Source organism: Apis cerana, linkage group LG2 (genome assembly GCF_029169275.1).
Source record: "Apis cerana isolate GH-2021 linkage group LG2, AcerK_1.0, whole genome shotgun sequence".
In the NCBI taxonomy this organism is placed as follows: Eukaryota; Metazoa; Arthropoda; class Insecta; order Hymenoptera; family Apidae; genus Apis; species Apis cerana.
In genome coordinates this window covers 13,013,091-13,034,787 of record NC_083853.1, presented here as the reverse complement: position 1 = coordinate 13,034,787, position 21,697 = coordinate 13,013,091, and the positions used below count along the sequence as shown (strand labels likewise).

Here is a 21,697-nt window from a genome sequence, read left to right as displayed (position 1 = left end):
AACCGGAGTGGTTGTAACCGATCGATTGTGTTCCACGGGGCGAGAATTTGCCGCGATTCGTCGGCAGCGAAAGTCCGTTTATCGGCGCGCTTCGACGTGGCACCGCTCGCGAGCCACCGCGAATTAATTGCGAAAGCTTGTCGACGGAGATATTCGACAAGTGTGGGGGCCCAGGGGGCGAGAGGAATCTTTGAAACGAGGTGAAAAAGAGGAAAAAGAGACCGAGGATCGATCGAGGGAGGGAGCGAGTCGAGTTCATTAATACGATCCGCGGCGAGGGTGAATTTTTCGCGAATTTCTCGTGCCACTCGTAACTCGTGGAAGGGGGGAGAGGTAGGAACACGCGGGGATGGAAAAGTGAAAACCGATCGACGAAAAATTGTACGCCGTGTCGGCCACGGTTAAATATCAATTACAGCCCTTGTTCCACCGCTAACGCCGGTTTATTCGTCGAGTCGTTCGTGGGGAAGAAGCGCATTACAACAAGCGGGATACGATTATCCGGCCGGGCCAGATCGTTCCGCGATATTGAAAAAAAATAATAAAAATGGGGCGGAATCGCAGCCGACTGGCTTTGTAAAACGGGGGGAACGCTGGAGAAAAATCGCGCGAACGAGCACCGAGTCAAAGAGATATAATTATCGGCTCGTGAATTGGATATGTATGATTTGAAAAAAAAACGCGTTTCCTTTGATCGCGCGATTTTCGTGAATTAACTCGACCGCGAACGAAAAGATTTTCGTCGAAGCGGCGCGTTCTCTCCCCTTCTACGGGAGGAGGGGATTTTATTATTGTTTGCGATTATATTATTTTTATCTGTCCGTTTCTTTCTTTCTTTCTTTCTTTCTTCGAGGATGACGAGAGAAACACAGAAGCGAGAGAAGGCTTCCAACGAGATTCCGGCGCACGGTGATCGCCAGTTAATTCTTAATTGAAGGGATTAAACGCGTGTTGCGTAACCGGTCGAACCGGTCTGTTCATTGGATTTCGATAAAAAAAAAGAAAAAAAAAAAGAGTAACTGCTACGCTCGCTTCATCCAATTAAACAAGTTATTCTACTGATATTGGATTAATTCGTAACGCTAGGATTGAAAAATTAGCGAGGGAAATCGAAGCTTTAAGAAAATTTAACCAAATGTCGTGTATGGTTTTTAACGAAATCGGGATTAAAGGAAAAATTGGTGCTTGCGCCGAGTGACGTCCGCAACGCGGATTCTATCTCTATCTCTTTCAAGCTCTTTGTTTCTATATAGATAATCGCAATTTCGTACGATATTTCTCGCGCATTAAGGACACTTGGATCGCCACGATCGAATCTAATCGAAATATATCCTGATATGTGATCCCGTTTCCTTTAATTCGAGTATTCGAACCATGTTTTTCGACGGCCAAGTGTCTTAAATGCACAAGCTTCTTGTTTCGACCGATGTTGCGGAATTCTCAACGTTTCCACGTTGCATAAATTCCACGACACCGGTGGAGGATGAAAAAAAGACCGTCCGTTCGATGTGTGTGCTCAATCCAAATTCTTTCTGTTCCATGAAAATATATCGTATATTTCTGTCCCATGATTATCATCGAACACACACAAACAGTTTTTTTAATTAAATATATATAAATATTTATATATATATATATGCGCGAATTCTCTATAGCGTTTCTGAACCGCTTTTTACTGGAATGCCACCTTTTGTCTTTGTATTGTTCTTTCAGTGCCACCTAAAATCACGCCTTTCAGTTTTGCTCGCGATTTAAACGTAGGGGACCGTACTAGCGTACAGTGCGTGGTCGTGACTGGCGATCTGCCACTGACGTTCACGTGGCTCAAAGATAACGTCCCGATAGAGATCAGGACGTCGCAGGATGCTCCGTCGTCAAGCCATAGCCGCGTTCAGGCCCCGGCCGGTCCTGGAGACGCGATTAAGGGGCCCAAGCGGGGCCCCAAGGCCGAGGGCCAGGCCGAACAGTCCCCGAGAAAGGCCATTACCGTCCGCCAATATGACGCTTTTACCAGCGCCCTGAGCATTAGCACGATCGCACCCGCGCACAATGGCACGTACACCTGTCGCGTGGCCAATGGCGCTGCCACCGTCGCTCATTCTGCACTCCTTCACGTCAACGGTAAACGCACACCGTTGGTGTACTTCTTCGTTCACGCTCTCACTACGACGCAGAGGTGTGACGCTTACTTTCCTATTTTTCTTTTTCTCCTCTCTTTCCGATATTTCTTTCCCCGCCTCATCGATCTCGACGCGTCCGCATGCACCCATCCCCGACGCGTCGCAAGATCGCCAATTTTTATTACCTCCAACCGTTCTTTCGATCGTTCACAGGATCGACCAGACGCGATCCTCGATTTGGGAAACGATCGAAAAATTCCCGAACGACTTCCTTCGTCGTCGCGTTCCAGTCGATACGCCGCGATCGTTCTTACCGACCTATACTTTATTCCGATCGATCTAGAGCAACGAGGCTACGTTATAGCCGGGCTCGCGACTCGTGGAACATAATAAAGATAGACTGGCAATTTTCCAATCCGGTGGATTATATGCTCGCGCTGGAAAAGTAACTGATTGATCGGTCGGTAAGGAAACAACGAAATCCAACTTTGGTACATGCACGATCGATCAATCAGCGGCTCCTCGAACCCGTGACGCAATTTGATCAATTTTCCGCCTCGAGAGAAAGAATTTTTCGACTCGCGTCACTTTCGCGATCCTTCTTGAAACAATCGATCGAGATATACCTTAAAGTCTATAGACACTATCAACGCGCGTATCGAAGAAGCCGAAAGAGTTTTTCTTTTTTCTTTTTCATTCGTTTGGCAGTTTCCTCGAGATCCACCTCTGTCGTCGTTCGCGAGTCGAGTTTCTTAAGCACCCACGTATATCGACGTTCGTCGAGGATGATCTCGGACCCCGGAAAGATTATACAGGCTGTCCGAAGTCATTCGACGCGACCTGTTTCTGCTATGATGCTAGTCCAAAATGCACGCCCAACGGCACGTTCGACCGGCGACAATTGGCGCGAGACCTTTTTCTCTACCTCCGTACCTTTCTCGTACCGCCACAATTTTCCCACCTCACCGTTCTATTTCTTTAACCTCGTTTTTTAAATTTTCTCTCCCTTCCTCTCTTTTTCCATTCTTTTTCTTCTTTCTCGCAACGGAAAATGGTCCCAAGGAATATCGCGAGGCGAAGGATATCGAGCGTGGTGAAACGTGCCGCGCGCCGTCTCGTCGTGGATTATTAGATTTCAATTTAGATTAGAAGTGGCGGCGGTGGGTGAAAATCGAGACGGCGAGATGATTCGTTGCCCTCGCTCTGGGAGTTAGAGAGAGAGCGCCGCGTGTCCCCGGTGAGGACGTGCCGCGAATTTTTTCGATTCTCTTACTTCCTTACGATTTTTTAATCCCACCTGTCTCTTTTTTTTTTTTACACTCTCGGTGACTCTATTCATGACGACTCTATCCTGCACGCTCTTCTCTTTTGCACGCCTCAATTGCACGCTTTTTTTCGAATAAATGTATGTGTATATATTATTATTAATACCTACGAACGCTATATTGGTACATTGTGTAAATATTGTAAATATTGTATATGTATAACAATTAACAGTGTTTCCACGTGCTGGTCGTCGTTCACGTTTTTTTTTTGTTTTTTTTTTCTTTTTAATCTAAACAGTGCGAAATAATCGGGCTGAATCAATCGGACTTTGAAAGATATATATATATATGCTCGTATATATCGTGTATTATATAATTGTGATCTGTGACATCGAAATGCTCGTTGAAAATCTGCTTCGGGGGCGAGTTTCGACTCGTTGCTCCGACTCTTACGTTCACACGTCAATGTACAAACATGTCTACACTCGTTCACTCGCATACTACGTAGAATCCCAGCAATTACACGTACGTACACTCTGTCTCCTACTCTCTCTCTCTCTTTCTCTCTTTCTATGTTTCTCTAACTCGTCCTTCCAATCCGTCCGTCCGTCTCTCCTGTCTTCTCTCAGGCAAATGCTCGCGGAGAAACTCGTGTTCGGACTGGTTTCGAATTGGCTGCCGCGAAATTAAACGGGAATCCGGCGTCAGATTAGGATTTTTCGTTTAATTTTGCGCTCGGCAGCCGCGGGATCGGGCTCGATGTCACAGCGTGAGATCGCTTCCACGTGAAACGTAACCGTATCGTGCTGACTTTTTAATCTTCGCACAACAACATGCGCGTGTGTATTTTTTTGCATCGTTCAGCATTAATATGTTCGAGAGATTCGTGTAATGTTTTGATTGAGTATTGCGTTTTATATTTTATATATATATATATATTATTATTGTTATTATTATTCATGATACGCATTATAGTATATATATATATATGGAATTTCTATGGTATTCTTTATACGTCGGATCGTTGTACAACAACGACACCTCGAACACACGATCCGCAAATACAGTAGGAGTCGTGCTCTTTTGTCCCGTTTCGAATGAATCGTCCACCTTTGTTGCTCTCTCGATATTTGTGTTGTACATCGTGTATCAATCACGTATATATATATTTGACCGATTCTGACCGAGTCACATTATATTATACATCACATATCCAGTAGTACAGTATATATTTTTATCAAGACTCTGCTATGTTATTACGCTCGAGATATTCTCTATCGTTTGTGTACTGTCATCATTATTATCATCATTATTACCATTCAAATATTATATTTGGGACCAGTAGTAGTATAAATCATATTTCGAGGGGGAAATCGATACGAGAGAGAGTTCTCAACCAGCGCGAATGAAACTGATCCGGTGTATCATTACGAACTCGATATACCGTTAAATCATGTTTGTTACGAAGAAACTCGATCGGTCGAACAATCCACGAAATTTTCGCCCCAATTTTCCGTCTCTCTCTCTCTCGTGTTTTTTTCGCCCTATATTTAGTTTTCACGCTCGTTTCGATAATTGATCAGCTCAACGGCCCCATAAGAGATGGTAAGTAGTTCATCGCTAATCAACTCGAATGAGAAAAGAAAGCCAAAAAAAAAAACAAAAACAAAAACCAAAAAAGGAATAAAAAATAAAAACGATGCAATTATGAATTATTATTCGACGATGATATCGATAATATAATATTTTTTTTCGAATCTATCTCGCGAAAAAACACGCGTCGAGGAAGCGAACAACGAGGACAGCCAAGAGTTCGAACGGTTCTCCAATGGAAAATGGTGATCGGAAGAGAAGGAGTGGCGCGATCGTCTCTCGGTTTCCGCAGCTTTACTTTACTTACTCGGCCACCCTCGTAAAGACGCATCGGTCTGAACATTAGCAGTTACTCCGGCTCATAAATGTTCATTTTCCAGGCCACGAGGTATACGTGGGCGCGCTGTGACCGAATATTTATGGCCGAGCCGCCATTTTTCACGTGCTCCGGCCGCCGCTGGGGCCGCACCTGTCCAACGTCCACGTTTCCGGAGGTCACGTAGCGGGAAACACGTAGCAGAAACTCCAAGTTATTGCCGTTATCAAGCTCGGTTCTTGTACAAACCCGGAGCTGCTCGAAATTCGTCCGTGGGGCGGGAAGTGGTGTAGGTCCGTGTTTGGTCGGACAACGGCGAAATGGAGCAGCCACCGGTGTCCATTTCACGTTGGGGGATCGGTGCGGATTCGATCAAACAACGGTGGTCGCGAATTTCGTGACCTCCTGTCCCCGTTCCGCGACGAGACTTTGATTCGAACAGAAAGAGGAAGCGAGAGGATCGAAATATTTATACATATATATACATATACGTATGTATCAGACAGATTTTCTTTTTTTGTAGATATTCTTTTTGAATTCGCCACCGAGAGGAACATTAATTAAGCCCCGTCGTCCCCGTGCCGAGGAACGGATTAAACTCGGAACAGTTTGTATCCGCCAGTTGTATTTTAATGTTAATTTCAGACGTTCGGGAAGAAGATTTATTAACTCTCCGTTGTTTTCGACGCGTACCTCTGCCGCTATTAATTCCGTTTCAACGGCCCCGCTCCTCCCGAGCTTCACCATTTCGATGTAATTATCCGACTTGCCGTTTTCATTTCCCCGCGGCCTAACACTTGACTCCTTTTCGATGTACGAAACAGAGGAACAGACTTGGAATCGTGAAAATTCGCGAGAGGAAAATGCAGGAGAGAGAGAGTCTCGTCGCGCAACGGCGGTGTTGTACGCCTTTCCTACGACGCGTTCGTCGCACACTCGGCTGTTCGAACTCCCTCTCGTCGTCCATACTCCCGAAACTGTGCCCCTTTCCATTGCAAACGAAAAAAAGAAAAGAAAAGAAAAAAATAGGGAAAGAAGACGGGAGCGTAGTCTCTGGTCGAGATACGCTAATAGGAGAGACGGTTAGTGTCCGGCATGCAGGTAGTACATACTATTATCACACGTCACGTTTATAGTTCCACCGCGGATCTCGCCGTTTTATTTCGAGAACGGTGTGACGGAGGGGATGAGGACACAGCTAATGTGTACCACGAGCCAGGGTGACCAGCCGTTCAACATCACGTGGTTGATGGACGAGAAACCGATTCAGGTCAGATCGGGTGACGGTGCGTCGGCGTCGTCCTCGGCGTCGTCGTCGTCATCGTCGTCGTCGTCGTCGTCGTCCTCGTCGTCATCCTCGTCCTCGTCGTCGTCGTCCTCGTCGTCGTCCTCGGGCGGATCCACCGCGGTCTTTCTCGAGACGGGCAACAACAACATACAGATAAGCGACTATCCGCCGTTTTCCAGCATCCTGACGATAAATAACGTCAGCGCTAAGCACAGCGGGAACTACACGTGCCAGATCAGCAACGTCGCTGGCCTGGCCGAATACTCGACCAGCCTCTCCGTTGCTGGTTGGTGTCTCAAACGAGCAACAACAAAAATCGACATATGGTAGCTGTAAGAACCTGTGTACATAAACCGTGTGCCAGCCAGATGTATACTTGTCTCTGACTGTCTTTCTCTCTGTATGTATATACACGCATTTATGTATGTATATATATATGTATATATATATATATATATATACGTAATATATACATATAAATATGTATATGTACACGCGTGTATATACGTATTACGGCACAGATACGGAACAGCCAACAGGGAGGATTGGAGTACATTGGGTGTGTTTCGACACGGAATCGATTCGAGCGTCGCGTTTTCTCCTTCCTCGCGATGACACTTCCACCCCTCTTATCTCGACGCGATCCCATCTTCTTCGATTCTTCGTCACCCTTCCGCTTTGAATTTTGATGCTCCGCGCGGATGTGGATGTGGATGGATTAGATCGAAACCTCGTGAAAATCCTCCGGTCTCACGGCGAAATCTTAACTCGAAGATCGTAACTCCGGAAAAGAATGTTTCTCGCGGAGTAGAAAGGTTATAGATACATTTGTCTTTGTGGGAAGGATTCGCGTTTGAATTTTCCAGACAAAGCCCCGGGGTTCGAGGAACGGTCGCGCGAGTTTGCTCCCTGAATACAAAGCTGGGATTCTTATTTTCCCAACGAATTCGCGCGAAGATAGAATATTAAGGTGGATATGATATCGCGTTACCGGGGGATTCTTTTTTCCACGCGGGCGTATCCCGCTAAGAAGAGCGGCGAAAGGTCTATTTAAGGAGGATAACGCTTCCCGACCGGTGGAATATTTCTTACGAAAAGAAAGAAAAGAGAAGCGAGAGATAACGCCAGCCAGATGGCTTCTTCAAAGACACCTCGATGCTCGCCTCGCAATTACATTTCTCCACGCTCTACCGCTACTCCCACGCTACTCCTCCTCCTTCGTTTCGTTCGACCACGTTTTTTCCCCAACGCGAGCAACGATCTCCTTCTTCCATCTTTCGAACGACATTGCAAGCCTAGTTTCACCCGGAGCGGAAGTTTGCTCGGATCGCGGCCTCTCGCGAGGATACGGGCGCGCGCAGGCAAATTAGTTTCGAGTTTCCGGGTAAGGCGGGGTCGAAAACGCGACTTCTCCAGAAGTTCGGTCGATGATTCTTCGAAAGTCGGCGACAACTCGTTCCTTTCCTTCGCCGCGGTCCAATCTAAATCACTTTCTTATCTTCGTTTCCGTCGGACTCTTCGCGTCAACTTTCTCGCGTGGAGAGACAATCTCGTTGCGAAATCATTGTCGACCGCGTGTCGATCTTCGTTACAACCGGAATTAATTCTTTCGAAAGAGAGGGACGAAACACGTTACGCTTCTCGCAGCGAAGGAAGGCGCTAAGGATGGTCCTCGGTTTGTTATTTTTCGAGGCACGCGCGAAATGTGACGAGTATTAGGGGGCCGACACGCGTTGTAATGTCCTCTTGCGCGCCATTCATATTCACTAAGAGCCGGGACAGCGTTGGGTCGCGCGTAAAAACTACCGTAAATTCGAGTTAGCCGTGTTACGAGTCGGTCGAATCGATGCGAGCGCCGCTATTCCCCGTGATTTCGATATCGTTTTTCCACGCCGCGTGCACCCTCCGATATAAACCCACCCCGTTAACGAACTATTTTCACCAACTCCGCCGAAAATACGCCGCTCTGACAGTTCTCTCTCGTGCGCGTATCTCATTACCAACCAAATGAATCTGGGGAGAGATTTTTCCTACGTACATCTTCCTCGATACATCTGCGCTCCATCGATCGACGAAACTCGAAGGGATCGTATCGGGGAAGGACTCTCCTCGAGGGCTCTCGCTTTGTATTATTGGCGGATTTCGATTTCGGAGGGCATTGTGCGGATGAAACGTTGCGGCCAGAACGTCTCGTAAAACAAAGGATCGTAAATTAAAGGTTGGAGCACGTGGAAGTTAACGGCGCGGCGGAATCAATGGAGGATAAACGTCTTTTATAAACGTCGCCGGTCAATCGTAGGCCTCGAATTACTCGCGCCGAGCAAGATCGATCGAGGCAATCGAGACGCGGTCACAAGGGTGCTCGAGAACGATCCGCCGTCTCTATCGATCGTGAAATTTAGAAGGGAATTTCACGAGAGGGGTGGTTCCGCGAGTCGAGTGTGAAATCGATGGAAAGTCGCGAAACTCGTTCGCCAATAAGAAAGTTTCGGTGGAATTTAAGAGGGGTCGGTTTGGAGCGAGGAAACAAGAGTCAATCGAGCGTAAAATAGAGTGCTCGATTCTTGGCCGATCGAGGTTTGGAAAGGTTGGGAACGATAAGAGGGACGGCGGCCGTCGCAAGATTCCGTGGAGGGCGATAAGAAACACCTGACTTTCCGCATTTGTTTCGCCCCGGGATATTGCCGGGCGGTGGACCAGTTGTGCCGACGGCCATAGCCGTGTATTCGGCGTCCCGGAGAGCGGAGGACGATACGATCCGGATACGAATAACGTCTGGCCGAGTGTGCGGAATGGAGCGAGCGAAACGGAAACGACGACGTGTACAGATAAACGCGCGCGTTATCGGATACACGTGTCCTAATGCGCATAAAACGACGCTTCCTACTGTACTCGTCATTCGAAAGCCATTCCATTCCCGGCTGCGAGCGCGCATCCTGCAGGATCCCCCTCCTCCTCCTCCTCCTCCCCCCTGTATAAACGATCCCAGCTCCCTCGAGGAACGCGAGTAATTTAAAGTTGCGAAGCTTGTTTCCAGAGACTTCCGAGTCTTCGCTAAGTTGTTTCAACTGAATTATACTAAAACGCACGGTGAATTATATTCATCTTATTTCCGTGATTGTCGACCGGCTAATTTTCAACGTTTCTTCTCTAGGTTAATTCGCCGGCTCTCTTTAAACACAATATCCATAAAAAGTGAAATTAATATCCGATTAATATTCGAGTTCTTCCATTTCGATCGCTTTGTGGAACGGAAAAAGGAAAAAGCGGAAAATGGATAAAAATAAATGGAATTTTTCTCCACGCGTAAAAAGTAACGCGATAAATATTGTATCCTCGATATTAACGACGGACCTTTCCCTTCTCCTCGTCGTTACGATTGATAGACAACAATTATTATTGTTGTTGGAATAAGAGAATAACACGTAGACGCCAACACTGTTTTATTTACATTTCGCTTCGTTCCTCCCGTTATTTATTTATCTTCGTTCTCGTAGAAGCCAGCGACTGGAAACCGATTTCCAACCGCCAACGTGCACACAACGAACAGCCTTTGGTAATCTTTATCGTTCGGGTAACGTTTACTCGAGCCTTTCGTGTGCCGCATCCACGAGTAATTAATTGTCGAGATCCCGTCGACCGACGATTCAAAGTTTCGCGTTTCGTTTCGTCTCTGGTAAATACGAAACGAATTTCCTCGGCGGCTGTTCGCAGCTTCCCGCAAAATAGCGAACCCCTGCGTAATTAGGTCTGCCTGCCTGCACCGCCTTTCCCCATCGGCCGTTCATTTTTTCGCAACAATTTTTCACGATCGTACACGGGTTAAGTTGCACCTGTCGTCGTTGCAATTTTGGTTTTTTCCACCGACGAACGAACCTTCGTCGTGTTTCAGCCTGGGAAAACGTGAGGCTGAGACTATGATAACATGCTCTCGAATATGTTGTTCCGGTTTAGAAATATCTTTTAATGCCTGCTCGAAACGATTGTTCGTTTCCTGATTCATTTTGAATCAATAGTGAAAAATCCTAAAGTTTCCAAATGAAACGATCCATGATTCCATTTATTCCGGATCTTCGATACTCGAGGAAGACTGTTTCCTCGAATATCGATAGAGAGATTCGCACAGGGATTTCACGCGTGGAGTCGAGTTGAATATGGGTCGAAGTGTCCAGCCGAGAACGTGTCCATCCTATCAACCCGATACCTTTCGTTCGCTAAAATGGCTCGATTTTGCATAAGGTTTCGAAGCCACGTAACGCTGACGCGACACAGGTACTCCAATCCTCTTCGAGGCGACAGCACTTGCGCGTAAAGAGAGTGTTTTTTTTTAGAAGAGGGCGGAAAAAAGATATCTATATATATATATGTATAAGTATATACGACACGATAGGTGATAGCACACAAGCCGGGAGTCCAGGATTTCCTTCACGCAGCACAGAAAAAGAACGAATATTTTCTAGGGACCGCAAGATTACGAGTCGTACGATTTATCTTCCTTTTTTTTTTTGATCTCTGTCTATTTCTCTCTCTTTCTCTCTCTCTCTCTTTCTTTCTCTCTCTTTCTCTGTCCTTCGTTTTTAATGCATGCCAATCGACGTGCCGGTTAACCGCAACGTATTCGAGGACACGAATTTCTTTCGTTCGTGTAATTTTTCCGGAAGAGCACGTTTCGCCAACGAGCAACATCAAGTTAATCCATTGACGACGAGTCGGTAAGGAAAAAAATTGGAAAAAGTAAAATGGACGAATTGAGAAAAAAAGAGAAACAAAAAGAAAAAAAAAAAAGAAAGAAATAAGAAGAAAGAAAGATGCTGAGTAGTAAATGAGAACGAAACTTAATTGTTGTTATTATTATTACTTTCTTTTCTCGTTGTTTCATCGTTACTATACTATTTGTACATCCTCATTTGATCATCAGCATTTGTAAAGGGTTCGATTTGTAGATTTCGAAAGTTGAGCGTGCTGATTTCTGACTAGAATTAGAACGTTTTTGTTGTTCGGTCGTTTTTCTTTTTTAATTGCGTACGAATTATTCTTTTTTTTTCCTCCTCTTTCTCTCTCTCTCTCTCTCTCTCTCTCTCTCTTTCTCTCTTTCTCTTTCTCTATCTCGTATCTTTCGTTCCCTTTGTTCTACGCGTGTTCATCCATAGTTATAGTGTCGTTTTATTTTCTATTTTCCTACTTTTATCCTTTTTTTATCTTTTATTTTTTCTATTTTTTTTATTTTCTTTTTTTTTTTTTTATTTTTTTCGTTTTCTTTCTTTCTTTTTGTAGCGGTTTCGTGTACCGAGAGATATTACTTATATTGTGCTCGTGTAATGCAACAAAATGTCTGTGACGGATGTAAAAGCATGCGTTCGCGTAGTTAACGTTTACTGGTTTCAGTACATTTTCTCGTACGATTTTTTTCGCCTACCTTCATATTTTTATCTTTATATATACATACGAGCAACTTGGAATGACGATGGAAAGAATGTTGAGATTAACGTTTACGTTATTTTACTGTGTGCCTCGAAAGTTTTCTCTGCGTGTTTTTTATTCGTATTTATACTTGATTATAAGTAACGTTCTTTGAGATAGGATACCGTTATTGCTTTGTCCGTATACGTTGTTCTTTAAAAACCTTTATTATTCGATTACATATTCACATATCTTTTTTACTTGGAATGATGCCTGCCGTGTTTTTTATATTTTCGAAATGAAACGACGATTCTCGCATGCAACACTTTATCCTATCCAATTACGATATACTTTTCTCGTATTAATTAATCCAAGGAATGCTATTCCTCTCTAACCGATACCATGTATCGTATCGGTTCTCCCTTAATTTGTTCGAAACATTTTATTCAATTTCATTTCATCATTCCTTCTTTATCGAGTATATATTTTTAATTTCCCATTTACAAATTAATTTTTCCGAGCAACGAGCACGAGTTTTCGTTTCAGATTAATTACAGATTAATTACAAACGCACGCATTTTTTTTTTTTTGCCCCCTCCCTCCTCTCTCTCCGTTCAGTTTCTAATTTCACTCGACGATCGTTTTCTTTCTTTCTTTTTTTTTTTCTTTTTTTCGTTTCATTAATCATTGCTCGAAGTTATTTCTGGTAAATTAGTTAGTTTGTTCCTTGTTGATCGACAACAACGAATGAATAAACATCTTACTCTCTTACCCGCCCCCTCTGAATACGACATCGTCAATTCAAGTAGTCCAAACACAGACACCACCGATTTTGTTGCCACACACGTTGTTGTTCACACGTATCATTATACTAGCGTTGAAGTAAGTATCCAGTAACATTCGAAACCCGTTGGAAAATTGCATGCGTTTTCACGACACACACATACACACACACACATACACACACACACACGAGTATTATATACGCGACTACAAAAACAGCCACACGACAGCAAAGACAATTGTAGAAGGTAGAGAGAAAACGCTCGGAAATCGGTGGGATCCTCGTCGACGAGAAACCCGGTCTCGCACGCCGGCCGCCATTCCACAAAAAAGCGGATCGATGTTCCCCGCGAACAATGGCTAATTAGTTCGAAATATCAGATTTCCCTTCGTTGGATCGGAGAAGACGATCGATCCCCTTTAATTCGAATCCCCGTTTCAAGAAAATGCGAGGAACATCGAGTTCATTCGCCGAAACGCCACTTTTCTTCGTCGCTTCGCATCAATTTTCGATTCTTCTCACATTGAAATACCGTTTACATCGAGATACGTTCTCGAAGTCGAGTTTTCCTCCGATCCTTTACCACTTACTCATATCCAGAACGAAAGAAACGGAGGACAGGAATCGTTTCGATTCCTGTTGTAAACGTATGCCGCGCGAAAACGGGGCGATTGCCCGGAACGCGAACGATTGGCAGGATCGGTGTAATTGGATAAAGCGATGGAGAAGGATGACGCGACGGTGTGAACTGGCGCGATCGACGAGGATCGGGGCCGAGAGATCGGGCGAAGACGAAGCGCCGGCCCGCGGGGAGCCGGCGATCCGGAAGATTTTTAAGCCAATTGGATGGTATTTTTAGTGCCGCCGCGCTGGACGGTCGAACCTATCGACCAGAACGCCGTTGTAGGTCACGGCGTCTCCATTGCCTGTCAGGCTGAAGGATTCCCCATTCCGACGGTGACTTGGAAGCAATCGATCGGTAAGTCACGTCTCTGCACCCGAGTATCCATCGTCCCAACGTGGCGGAGAGATTCCCGAAAAACTGGCCCTCTGTCTTACCGGTAGGGTGACTTACGTCGGACATCGATCCCGAACGATGATGCGATTAGTCAACCTTAAGGAGAACCTTTCTTATCTACTCCTGTTCTTTCCCTTCGAGTTCGCGCTTATCGTTCCCCTTTTGAAATTCCGAATATGGATCATTTTTAATAGATATTTGACAGATATGACGTATCGAGGATGGAACGAGGTTTTATTTTTTTTTTTTTTGTAGAGAGAGAAGCATCGTATCCATTTTTCTAAATTTTTATAAATTCCTGTATTTTCCACTACGATATTTTTTTCGTCGTCGGCTGATTTATGATACCGCATTCCACTGCAGAAAAATTCTTTGTCGTGTATCAGTACTCGTACGTAGGCGCCTTTGAGTACGGAGTTGTTGTAAGAGGTTGATACCACTTAATAAGCGGAATTCAATGCTCGCTTTTCGACGGATTGTTTCCCTTTACGAGAAACTCGTGTGCATCGATCTTTATAAACGCACACACGTGTGTATCCGGGATGCAATGTGATTCCTTTCGAAAAGTTTTCCTTTCTATTTATTTTTTAATGGTTCCTCTCGTGCCTCGAGTCTACTTAATTGGCAAGATCAATGCCTCTTATCGATTCTTTTCTCTTTCGCGACAGACAGTCAATAAAAATTTCCTCGTTAAGAACGAAAGAGTAGAATTTCACGTCACACACGTCGTCGATAATAATGATTCCAGTTGGGAGAGAGAGAGAGAAGAAGGAAATAATCATAGAATTCCGTGTAACGTTTTTCGAAAGGAGAGAGAAAAAGAAGGAGCAGAAAAGGAAATGTGGAAATGAAAGGAAAATGGAGAATCGTACCGTAAGGGAAAATTTAAAATTCTATCAGATGGAATCGATTCGTGAGCCGCTTCCGCCTCGATTTATAAGCAACGACGGGAAGGTCTATTCGAAGGTTATCCCCGTTATAAACATCTATTTTTCCCGTAGAAATTTATTAGCTAGTTTTCACCGAATACTCGCGACAGAAACGAAATACATCTCTTCTTTATTCCCGTTATTCCCTTTCCGGAAACGGAGTTTAATGATAATTCCGGCTGACTTTTCACGCGAATCGATCGACCGTTTTCATCGAGTTACGAGGTTCCGAGTGTATTTAACCCGAGGCTGGTTGGCGGAGGTTGACGAAGATATCCATCAGAAATTTCGCTGATCGGCCGTTTCCAGCCGGGTCTCATTCAATCTGAAATAAGCCCTCCGCCCGATGAAACGGGTAGTACAATTAGTTTCACCGGTTCGTTGCCCGTTCACGAACATTACATTGCGCCCCCTCAGGAATGAAATTTCTTCCCTTTTTCCTCGATCGCGGGCCATTTCTCTCTCTCTCTCTCCCCCTATTCCAATCTCGCCAAAGTTAAATTGTTCATTAAGCGAGGGATACATTTCAAATGAGCCGGCCAATCAACCGCGGCGTATCAATTAAACGATTTAATACGCATCCAACGCTGCGATTTTCCTTTTTCTTTTGTTCTCCTCTTTCGGAAGGGAGGAAGATGGATATCTACGACAACGTATCTGCCCCCACGTAGTCGATATCGAAAAGAGTCGGAATCGGAAAGTGTACTTTTCGATCGCATTTCCACCCACGTTGTATCTTTTCACGCAACGCCGAGTTTCCTTTGGACATTTACCAACCCGGCTCCAGATACTTATTGTATCGGAAAGAATGTCGAGTGACGTTGATCCGCCGCGGTGGTTACGCTGTTCCGCCGTTTCGAGAATGCGACGACACTGCGAATTCCGAAAGGATATTCCGATACCCCCGGCTGTATAAAATTCTGTAACGTCATAAATGCCTGTCTCACTAGCCCACTAGTCGAATTCCTGTGATTCGTGATTCGACGAATCGATAAACGTTTGAAATTTCTCTCTCTCTCTCTCTCTCTCTCTCTCTCTCTCTCTCTCTCTCTCTTTGTATAAAATCAGGACATCGAATTCGTTCTAATTCGTTGTAACGTTTCTTCGATTCAGAATGTCTACTTTTGAAATTTGTTCGAAAACGGACAAGAATTCGTATTGGAGATAATTAGCTCATTAGTCTATTAAAATTCTATCGCGAGTAGAGGAGACGTTCGATACTAGTCTGTTGGATAATTTGACTGGGCGCAGTGGATCAACGCTAATAATCCTCGTAATAAAACGTTTTCTATCTAAAAAAAAAAAAAAAAAAACAGGACAAGACGTCGATGAATGCATTTAATAATTATTTTAAATTTCTCATCCAATTAATTCATCGAAATTCGAATTTCAATCCAATATCTTAATTAAAGGAAAGAAGAATTCTTCTAATTTCGTTCCATCCCCGTTCGCACAACTGGAATAGAATTGCGTTCCGTTCCAAATTCTGTTTACCATATCCATGTTGGATAACAAGCGGAATACAGACAGACAATTATCATACGGGAGTTACTTTGGAGGTTACCCTCTCTCTCTCTCTCTCTCTTTGAACAGGGATGGATACGCCAGGCGACTACAGGGAGCTAGGATTCAGCGGGACCGAGGGTGCGGGTGTTGCAGGGAATGGATCGTTGGTGATCTCACGGGTGTCCAGAGATCACGCCGGTTTCTATCTGTGCCAGGCGAGCAACGGCATCGGACCAGGCCTCAGCAAGCTCATTCGGCTAACAGTTCACGGTAAAATATTCACGCAACACGACACGAGTTACAGCCAGGAAGGTGGATATCTGTGTCAGCCCGCGAACTTGGGATTCCGGCCACGACCAGCTCGCTCCGAAATTCTTCAGTTCCGTGGCCGAATTTCTCCACCGATCCACACATACGTACAAGGGGAACGCCTATATCGGAGGAGGGCAGGGGAGGAGGGGGTGCTTACAGTCCGTTTACCGTGAGAACTCGCATATTGCTTTAAAAACCTCGTTACGTGCGTTTCGACGGGTCGTGTACACCGGCATCCATTTGCGTTTACTCGGTCGATCGTAATTTTGAAAACTTTTGCACTTTTATGTACGAATCGAGGGAAACGTTACGACGCGATACACGCGCGTCGATGCGGAGTAATTGGAGGGAGGGGAGGAAAAAAAAAAAAAAAAAAAAAGGAAGGAACTGGATTTTCGATGGGAAATTTCGATGGTTTCATCGCGGTTCGATTCGATCGCGAGTATCCCTGGACGAGTATCCCTTTACGATATCGCCGATTTTCCACTCGAGCATAACGTGTCTCGTCCGATCGATCGGACTCGTTTTCGCGTACGACGATATACTTGATCGCGAAAATGCGATACGATTTTTCTTTCTTTTTTTTCTTCTTCTTACTTTTGGCGTTCCCCTGAAAAAAGAAGAGAGAAACAGAGATAAGGATTAGAAGGAAAATGGTTAAAATGCGAAAACTGTTGTGGAAACAGCGGGCCCTCAAGTGTCGGTGAAAACTCAGCAGGAGTCGGTGAGGCGAGGAGAGAGCGTGACGTTGCGTTGCGAGGCCGAAGGAGACGCTCCTCTTGATCTGAGTTGGCGTGCGCGTGACAGCAGAGTCGATCCCAACTACGATGTTAGGTTTGTATCGAAATTAATCAAGTCCCCTCTTCCCTCCCCTCCCACGTGCACGTTGTTGGGCTTTCGCTGCGGCGAACGATCGATGAGAGCGACGTCTCGATCTCCCATCGATCTCCCTTCGATTGACGCGCGGCTTAATTGCGATCGCGACCCGTAACGCGGGTCTGATTAAACTTGCGTCCACGCTCGAGTCCCGAAATTTCCCCTTTAAAAACTGCGACGAACGAAAAAAAGGAGGATCATCGAGCGGGACGCACGTTAGATGCGCGTTCAACCCTCCCCCCCTCCCTCGAGGGCTACCTCGAGGGATTCATCCGGTACACTCCGGTCGGTTCCACTCCGCGGAGCGTGTGACCGCGCGCCATAGTCGACGCGGGGGGGAAGGAGTTTCCACGGAACATTTTCCCAACAACGCCGTGCTCCTTCGTTACGAAATTATTCCCGCGTCGTCGCTAACTTTCGCACACGCAAAATTACTCGAGCACCAGCGACGCGATGCATCCCATATAATTCGCCATTCGATCGCGAATTCATCCTCTCTCGCGGAGTATTATCTGTATCGTATTATTATTAAAATCGAGGTACATTTTGCCACTGGACGCAAAATCGAAAGATGCTCGTTCGTCCATGGTTGATTCGACGTGGTTTTTCGATGAAACGAAGCTCTCCCTCTCCGCAGGTACACGATAGACAACCAGAAGGTGTCCGGGCGGGTGATCTCGGAGCTGCGGATCACCCAGGCGAACCACATCGACCGTGGGGACTACACGTGCGTGGCTACGAACGCTTACGGGCACGCGAGGGCTGGTATCAAGCTGTTGGTACAGGAGCCGCCGAATTTCCCCCGGAATTTACACGTAGCCGAGCAAGGGAGCAGATCGCTGCTGTTGGCCTGGTCGTCGCCGTCCAGCGAGCAGGATCCGGCGCACGCCAGCTCGCCTATAACCAAATACATCGTGCAGTACAAGGAGGCGCAGGGTAGGTTGGACGATTCGTTTTGTTGGCCGCGATCGGGTCGGTCGACAATCGAGCCGGGATCGGATAAACGGACGAGACATTGCCACGAATTTTCTCCACGGTTGCTCGCGCGGTATATTAATCCGGATGCAAAGGTCCGGTGATTAAAATGGATTGAAACTCGATCGTGGCGGCGTCGCGATGAGATTGGTACGGTGATTCCGTTTGATGGAATGGAAACGAGGAGGTCAGTGGACCGAGGTGGTCTTGGTCCGGCTTGCCTCGAGACAGAGAGGCGTGTCTCGGGCGCGTGTACTCGATGAGCGCCGTCACTTCGATTGATCGTGGTCAAACACGACGGGCACGTACGACGCTTCGTGGATCGATGGATCGAGGTTTCGTGAATCGGCAATGGGAATCATCGGGGGGATCACGTTGACGACGCGTACCACGATGTTTGACTCATTCCTATCACTAGATTCATAGCGCATATTCATAGCGCACTCGCTCGCTACGTTTCCACCACCGTATTCACGCCGCTGTTTTCACTTTCTCGCCAACTCTTTGAACAGAGGAAACGGCGGATGTTGGGCCGAGGCCGATTTCGAGTCGAGAGTTACAGCGTATCGTCACGGTTGAATTTGTCGAATGGCGTGACCGACTTTCGTCTCTTTCCTCCTTTTCAGCGGGCTTGTTATTTCTATTATATAACTCTTGCGGGCTTTTCCACGATTAGCCTACTTGCGAACCGCCATTTTGATAATGGAGACACGCAAGAGAGATTCACGGAATATTATTTCCCCGTACAGCGTTACGTACGTATCGTACGTCGTGTATCGAATCGGAGCTATTGCCTTACCCCCGACGTTGATTACTTTTTAATACCAATGCTCGATCGTTTCACGCAGCTGCTGGCTCCTACGTGCCTCGTAACGCGATGAAACCAGACACGCCTACGAAGGAAATAGATACGTTGCTTGGTCCGAACAGGTTTCCCAAAGTTTGGGAACGACGTTACATCGGCTCCTTTTCACCAACACAGCGTTTCTCAAACTTGCTCATTTTTCATTTCTTCTCGTTCGCGTTCAATGTCGCGGAAACTCGCGTGATCGGAAAAAAGTATGGAAGATTGGATCGAAACCTGCCCAACCTGGGAAGTAAATTAATTTCGGATAAGAGATCGATCCCGAGAATCGTTCCCGGTACCCACGATAAAGATAACGGAATCTTTATGGGGGCGGATGATTTATCGCTTTGACATCTGCGCCAGGAAAAGGACTCTCTCTGAAAAGATTCTTTGGAATTCAAATAGCGAGCTTTATACCGCTTGTGACGGTGTTATCCATCGCGTCGCTAAGATCCATCTTATGCCGATTCCTCTGTCGTTTCACTCGCTCATAACGATTTCCGTGGGGAACGTGTCAGAGACGTTATTCGTGTCCCGTATCACTTTCGAAAACGTCTTCGTTATTTTTCACCGCTGCCATTTTCTCCTCGATGCGATATCCTTTTTTTTTCTTTTCTTTTTTTTACCTTCACGAACCGATTCCGTCCAATTCTCCCCGACGCGGTGTTTCTTAATCGAACGCGAAACTCGAGTCGTGCATCCCCGACTCCTCCTGCATCTCCTCGGTGAAATTTGAGAAACGCTGTGCGAACCTTTCGATCGATCCCTCCGTGTGACAAAGTCCGCCATCGAGCAAAACGTCTTTATAGATTTTTTGATATTTCGAGGGCAATATCCAGGGCGTGGAGAGAAGTTGGAAGATTCGTTTCGATATAGTTCGAAATATCTTCGGCTCTTCCCCTCGCGTAGTTCGTTGGAAAATCGTGGAGGCCGATTCTTTTCGTAAAGGGAAGTAAGAGAAATTCATTATCGTCCACGACAGTATTTTTCATTTTGGATTTCTTTTGTTTACACGAGGAACTTCCTCCGTCTGCCTATATTTTAATTGCTTTCCATCCGCGGGGCAACGGATCGTCGTTTTCATTACGAAGCAGCCGGACGTCGGAAGGAGTTTGATTCGTAATATCTCGACGATGCCGCATTAAGACTCCATTATTGGGCTGTCAGGCTGGATCTCAAGTTTAATCAATAGCCTGGCCGCTTGGCTCCGAAGCCAATCGAGGGAATGAAATTATAGCGCAATATGGCAAACAATATATAATCAATCCGAAGCCGGTGATCGTGGCACCGTGATCGCTGCTCCGTTTCTTTCACTCGCTGATTGGACAGACATCGCGCACAATTCCTTCCCCGGCTTTCTATCTCCTTTTCGATCGCAGGGCGGACCGACTTTCGGCCGAAACGAAATAATAAACCATTCCTTGCCACTCTCCCACCCTCGAAAGCGAGCCAATTCGCGACCCCCTCCCCCGGGTTTTTACATTTTAATGGAAAAATTAATTTCGAAGCGTCGTTGGCTTCTTTACTTGGCTCGCAGCTTCTTTCTCCTCGCAATGCTCCTCCGGGCCGGGAGAAAGTTTTTCAATTTTCGTGAAAGCCGTCACCGAGTTTTAGCCGATGCTCGAATCAAACGTATTGTCGTCGATGGAGAACTGGACCGGCACGCTGTATTTCACGATATTATTTCACGATATTTAATTACGCCGCGTGGAATGACCCGTTTTTTTCTTCCTTTTTCTTTTTTTCTTTCGGCGCGAGCGAGCGACCAGAGTCAGGTCGAAAGGGTGTGTTATATCGAGCGGAATGTAGAGAGAGAGAGAGAGAGAGAGAGAGGAGGGGTCAGAGTTTTCATAAAAGCGTGCCACGAAAAGGAAGTCGAAGTTTGCCCGCGAAGTCGACGCCGTGCTTCTTCTCTCCGCTCTGTCTCGTGCTTTTATTTTCTCCACCAGTTGGGAAACTTCTCTTTGAAAGGGAGCATCAACCCCGCGCGATACCACTCTCTTCCTCTCTCTCTGTTTCGCCGCTAAACCACCCTCCCCCTTCTCCCCTCAGGATCCCAACTCCCTCGTTAACTTCGGATGTCCTCATTTACGCCTAATCGACTCGAATCGGGTGGCCACCGCTAAATTATCGAACTTAACACATGGAAGGACACAGCGAGGTGTCGTGGTGTGAACGCGCGTGAAACACGTTTTCAGGGCAAGCACCGAGTCGGATATATCCGCTATCACCGCCGGGATTCCTTTTTTCCCGCCATATCCCCCAATCGCGTATCGATCGTTGACGAACGTGCGATCGTTCTTTGACTCGCGATCGATCGATATATATATATATATTTTATATATATAAAATATTTTTCTTTTCTTTACGCGGAGCACGGAATTGAAATTAAATATACACGCGTTTAATTTCGATTTTCTTGCTGCTCCCCTCTTCCTCTCTTTCTCTTTCATTTTCCCTTTTGTTTC

The 21,697-nt window shown here is 46.0% G+C and overlaps 1 protein-coding gene across 14 annotated transcripts in view; it reads left to right on the top strand.

Moving 5' to 3' along the window:
* Window positions 1–21,697, top strand: part of LOC108002686 (cell adhesion molecule Dscam2) — a 120,141-nt gene that overhangs the window by 78,723 nt on the left and 19,721 nt on the right. For 9 of the 14 annotated variants that reach the window (XM_062071322.1, XM_062071321.1, XM_062071323.1 and 6 more), the window contains 5 exons: window positions 6,431–6,868; window positions 13,626–13,745; window positions 16,307–16,489; window positions 17,218–17,365; window positions 18,045–18,343. In XM_062071322.1, the coding sequence (XP_061927306.1) occupies window positions 6,431–6,868; window positions 13,626–13,745; window positions 16,307–16,489; window positions 17,218–17,365; window positions 18,045–18,343 (1,188 nt within the window). Of the gene's footprint in view, window positions 1–1,713; window positions 2,122–6,430; window positions 6,869–13,625; window positions 13,746–16,306; window positions 16,490–17,217; window positions 17,366–18,044; window positions 18,344–21,697 lie in introns of all 14 variants that reach the window. The other 5 variants (XM_062071318.1, XM_062071317.1, XM_062071329.1 and 2 more) reach the window with 3 other exon arrangements.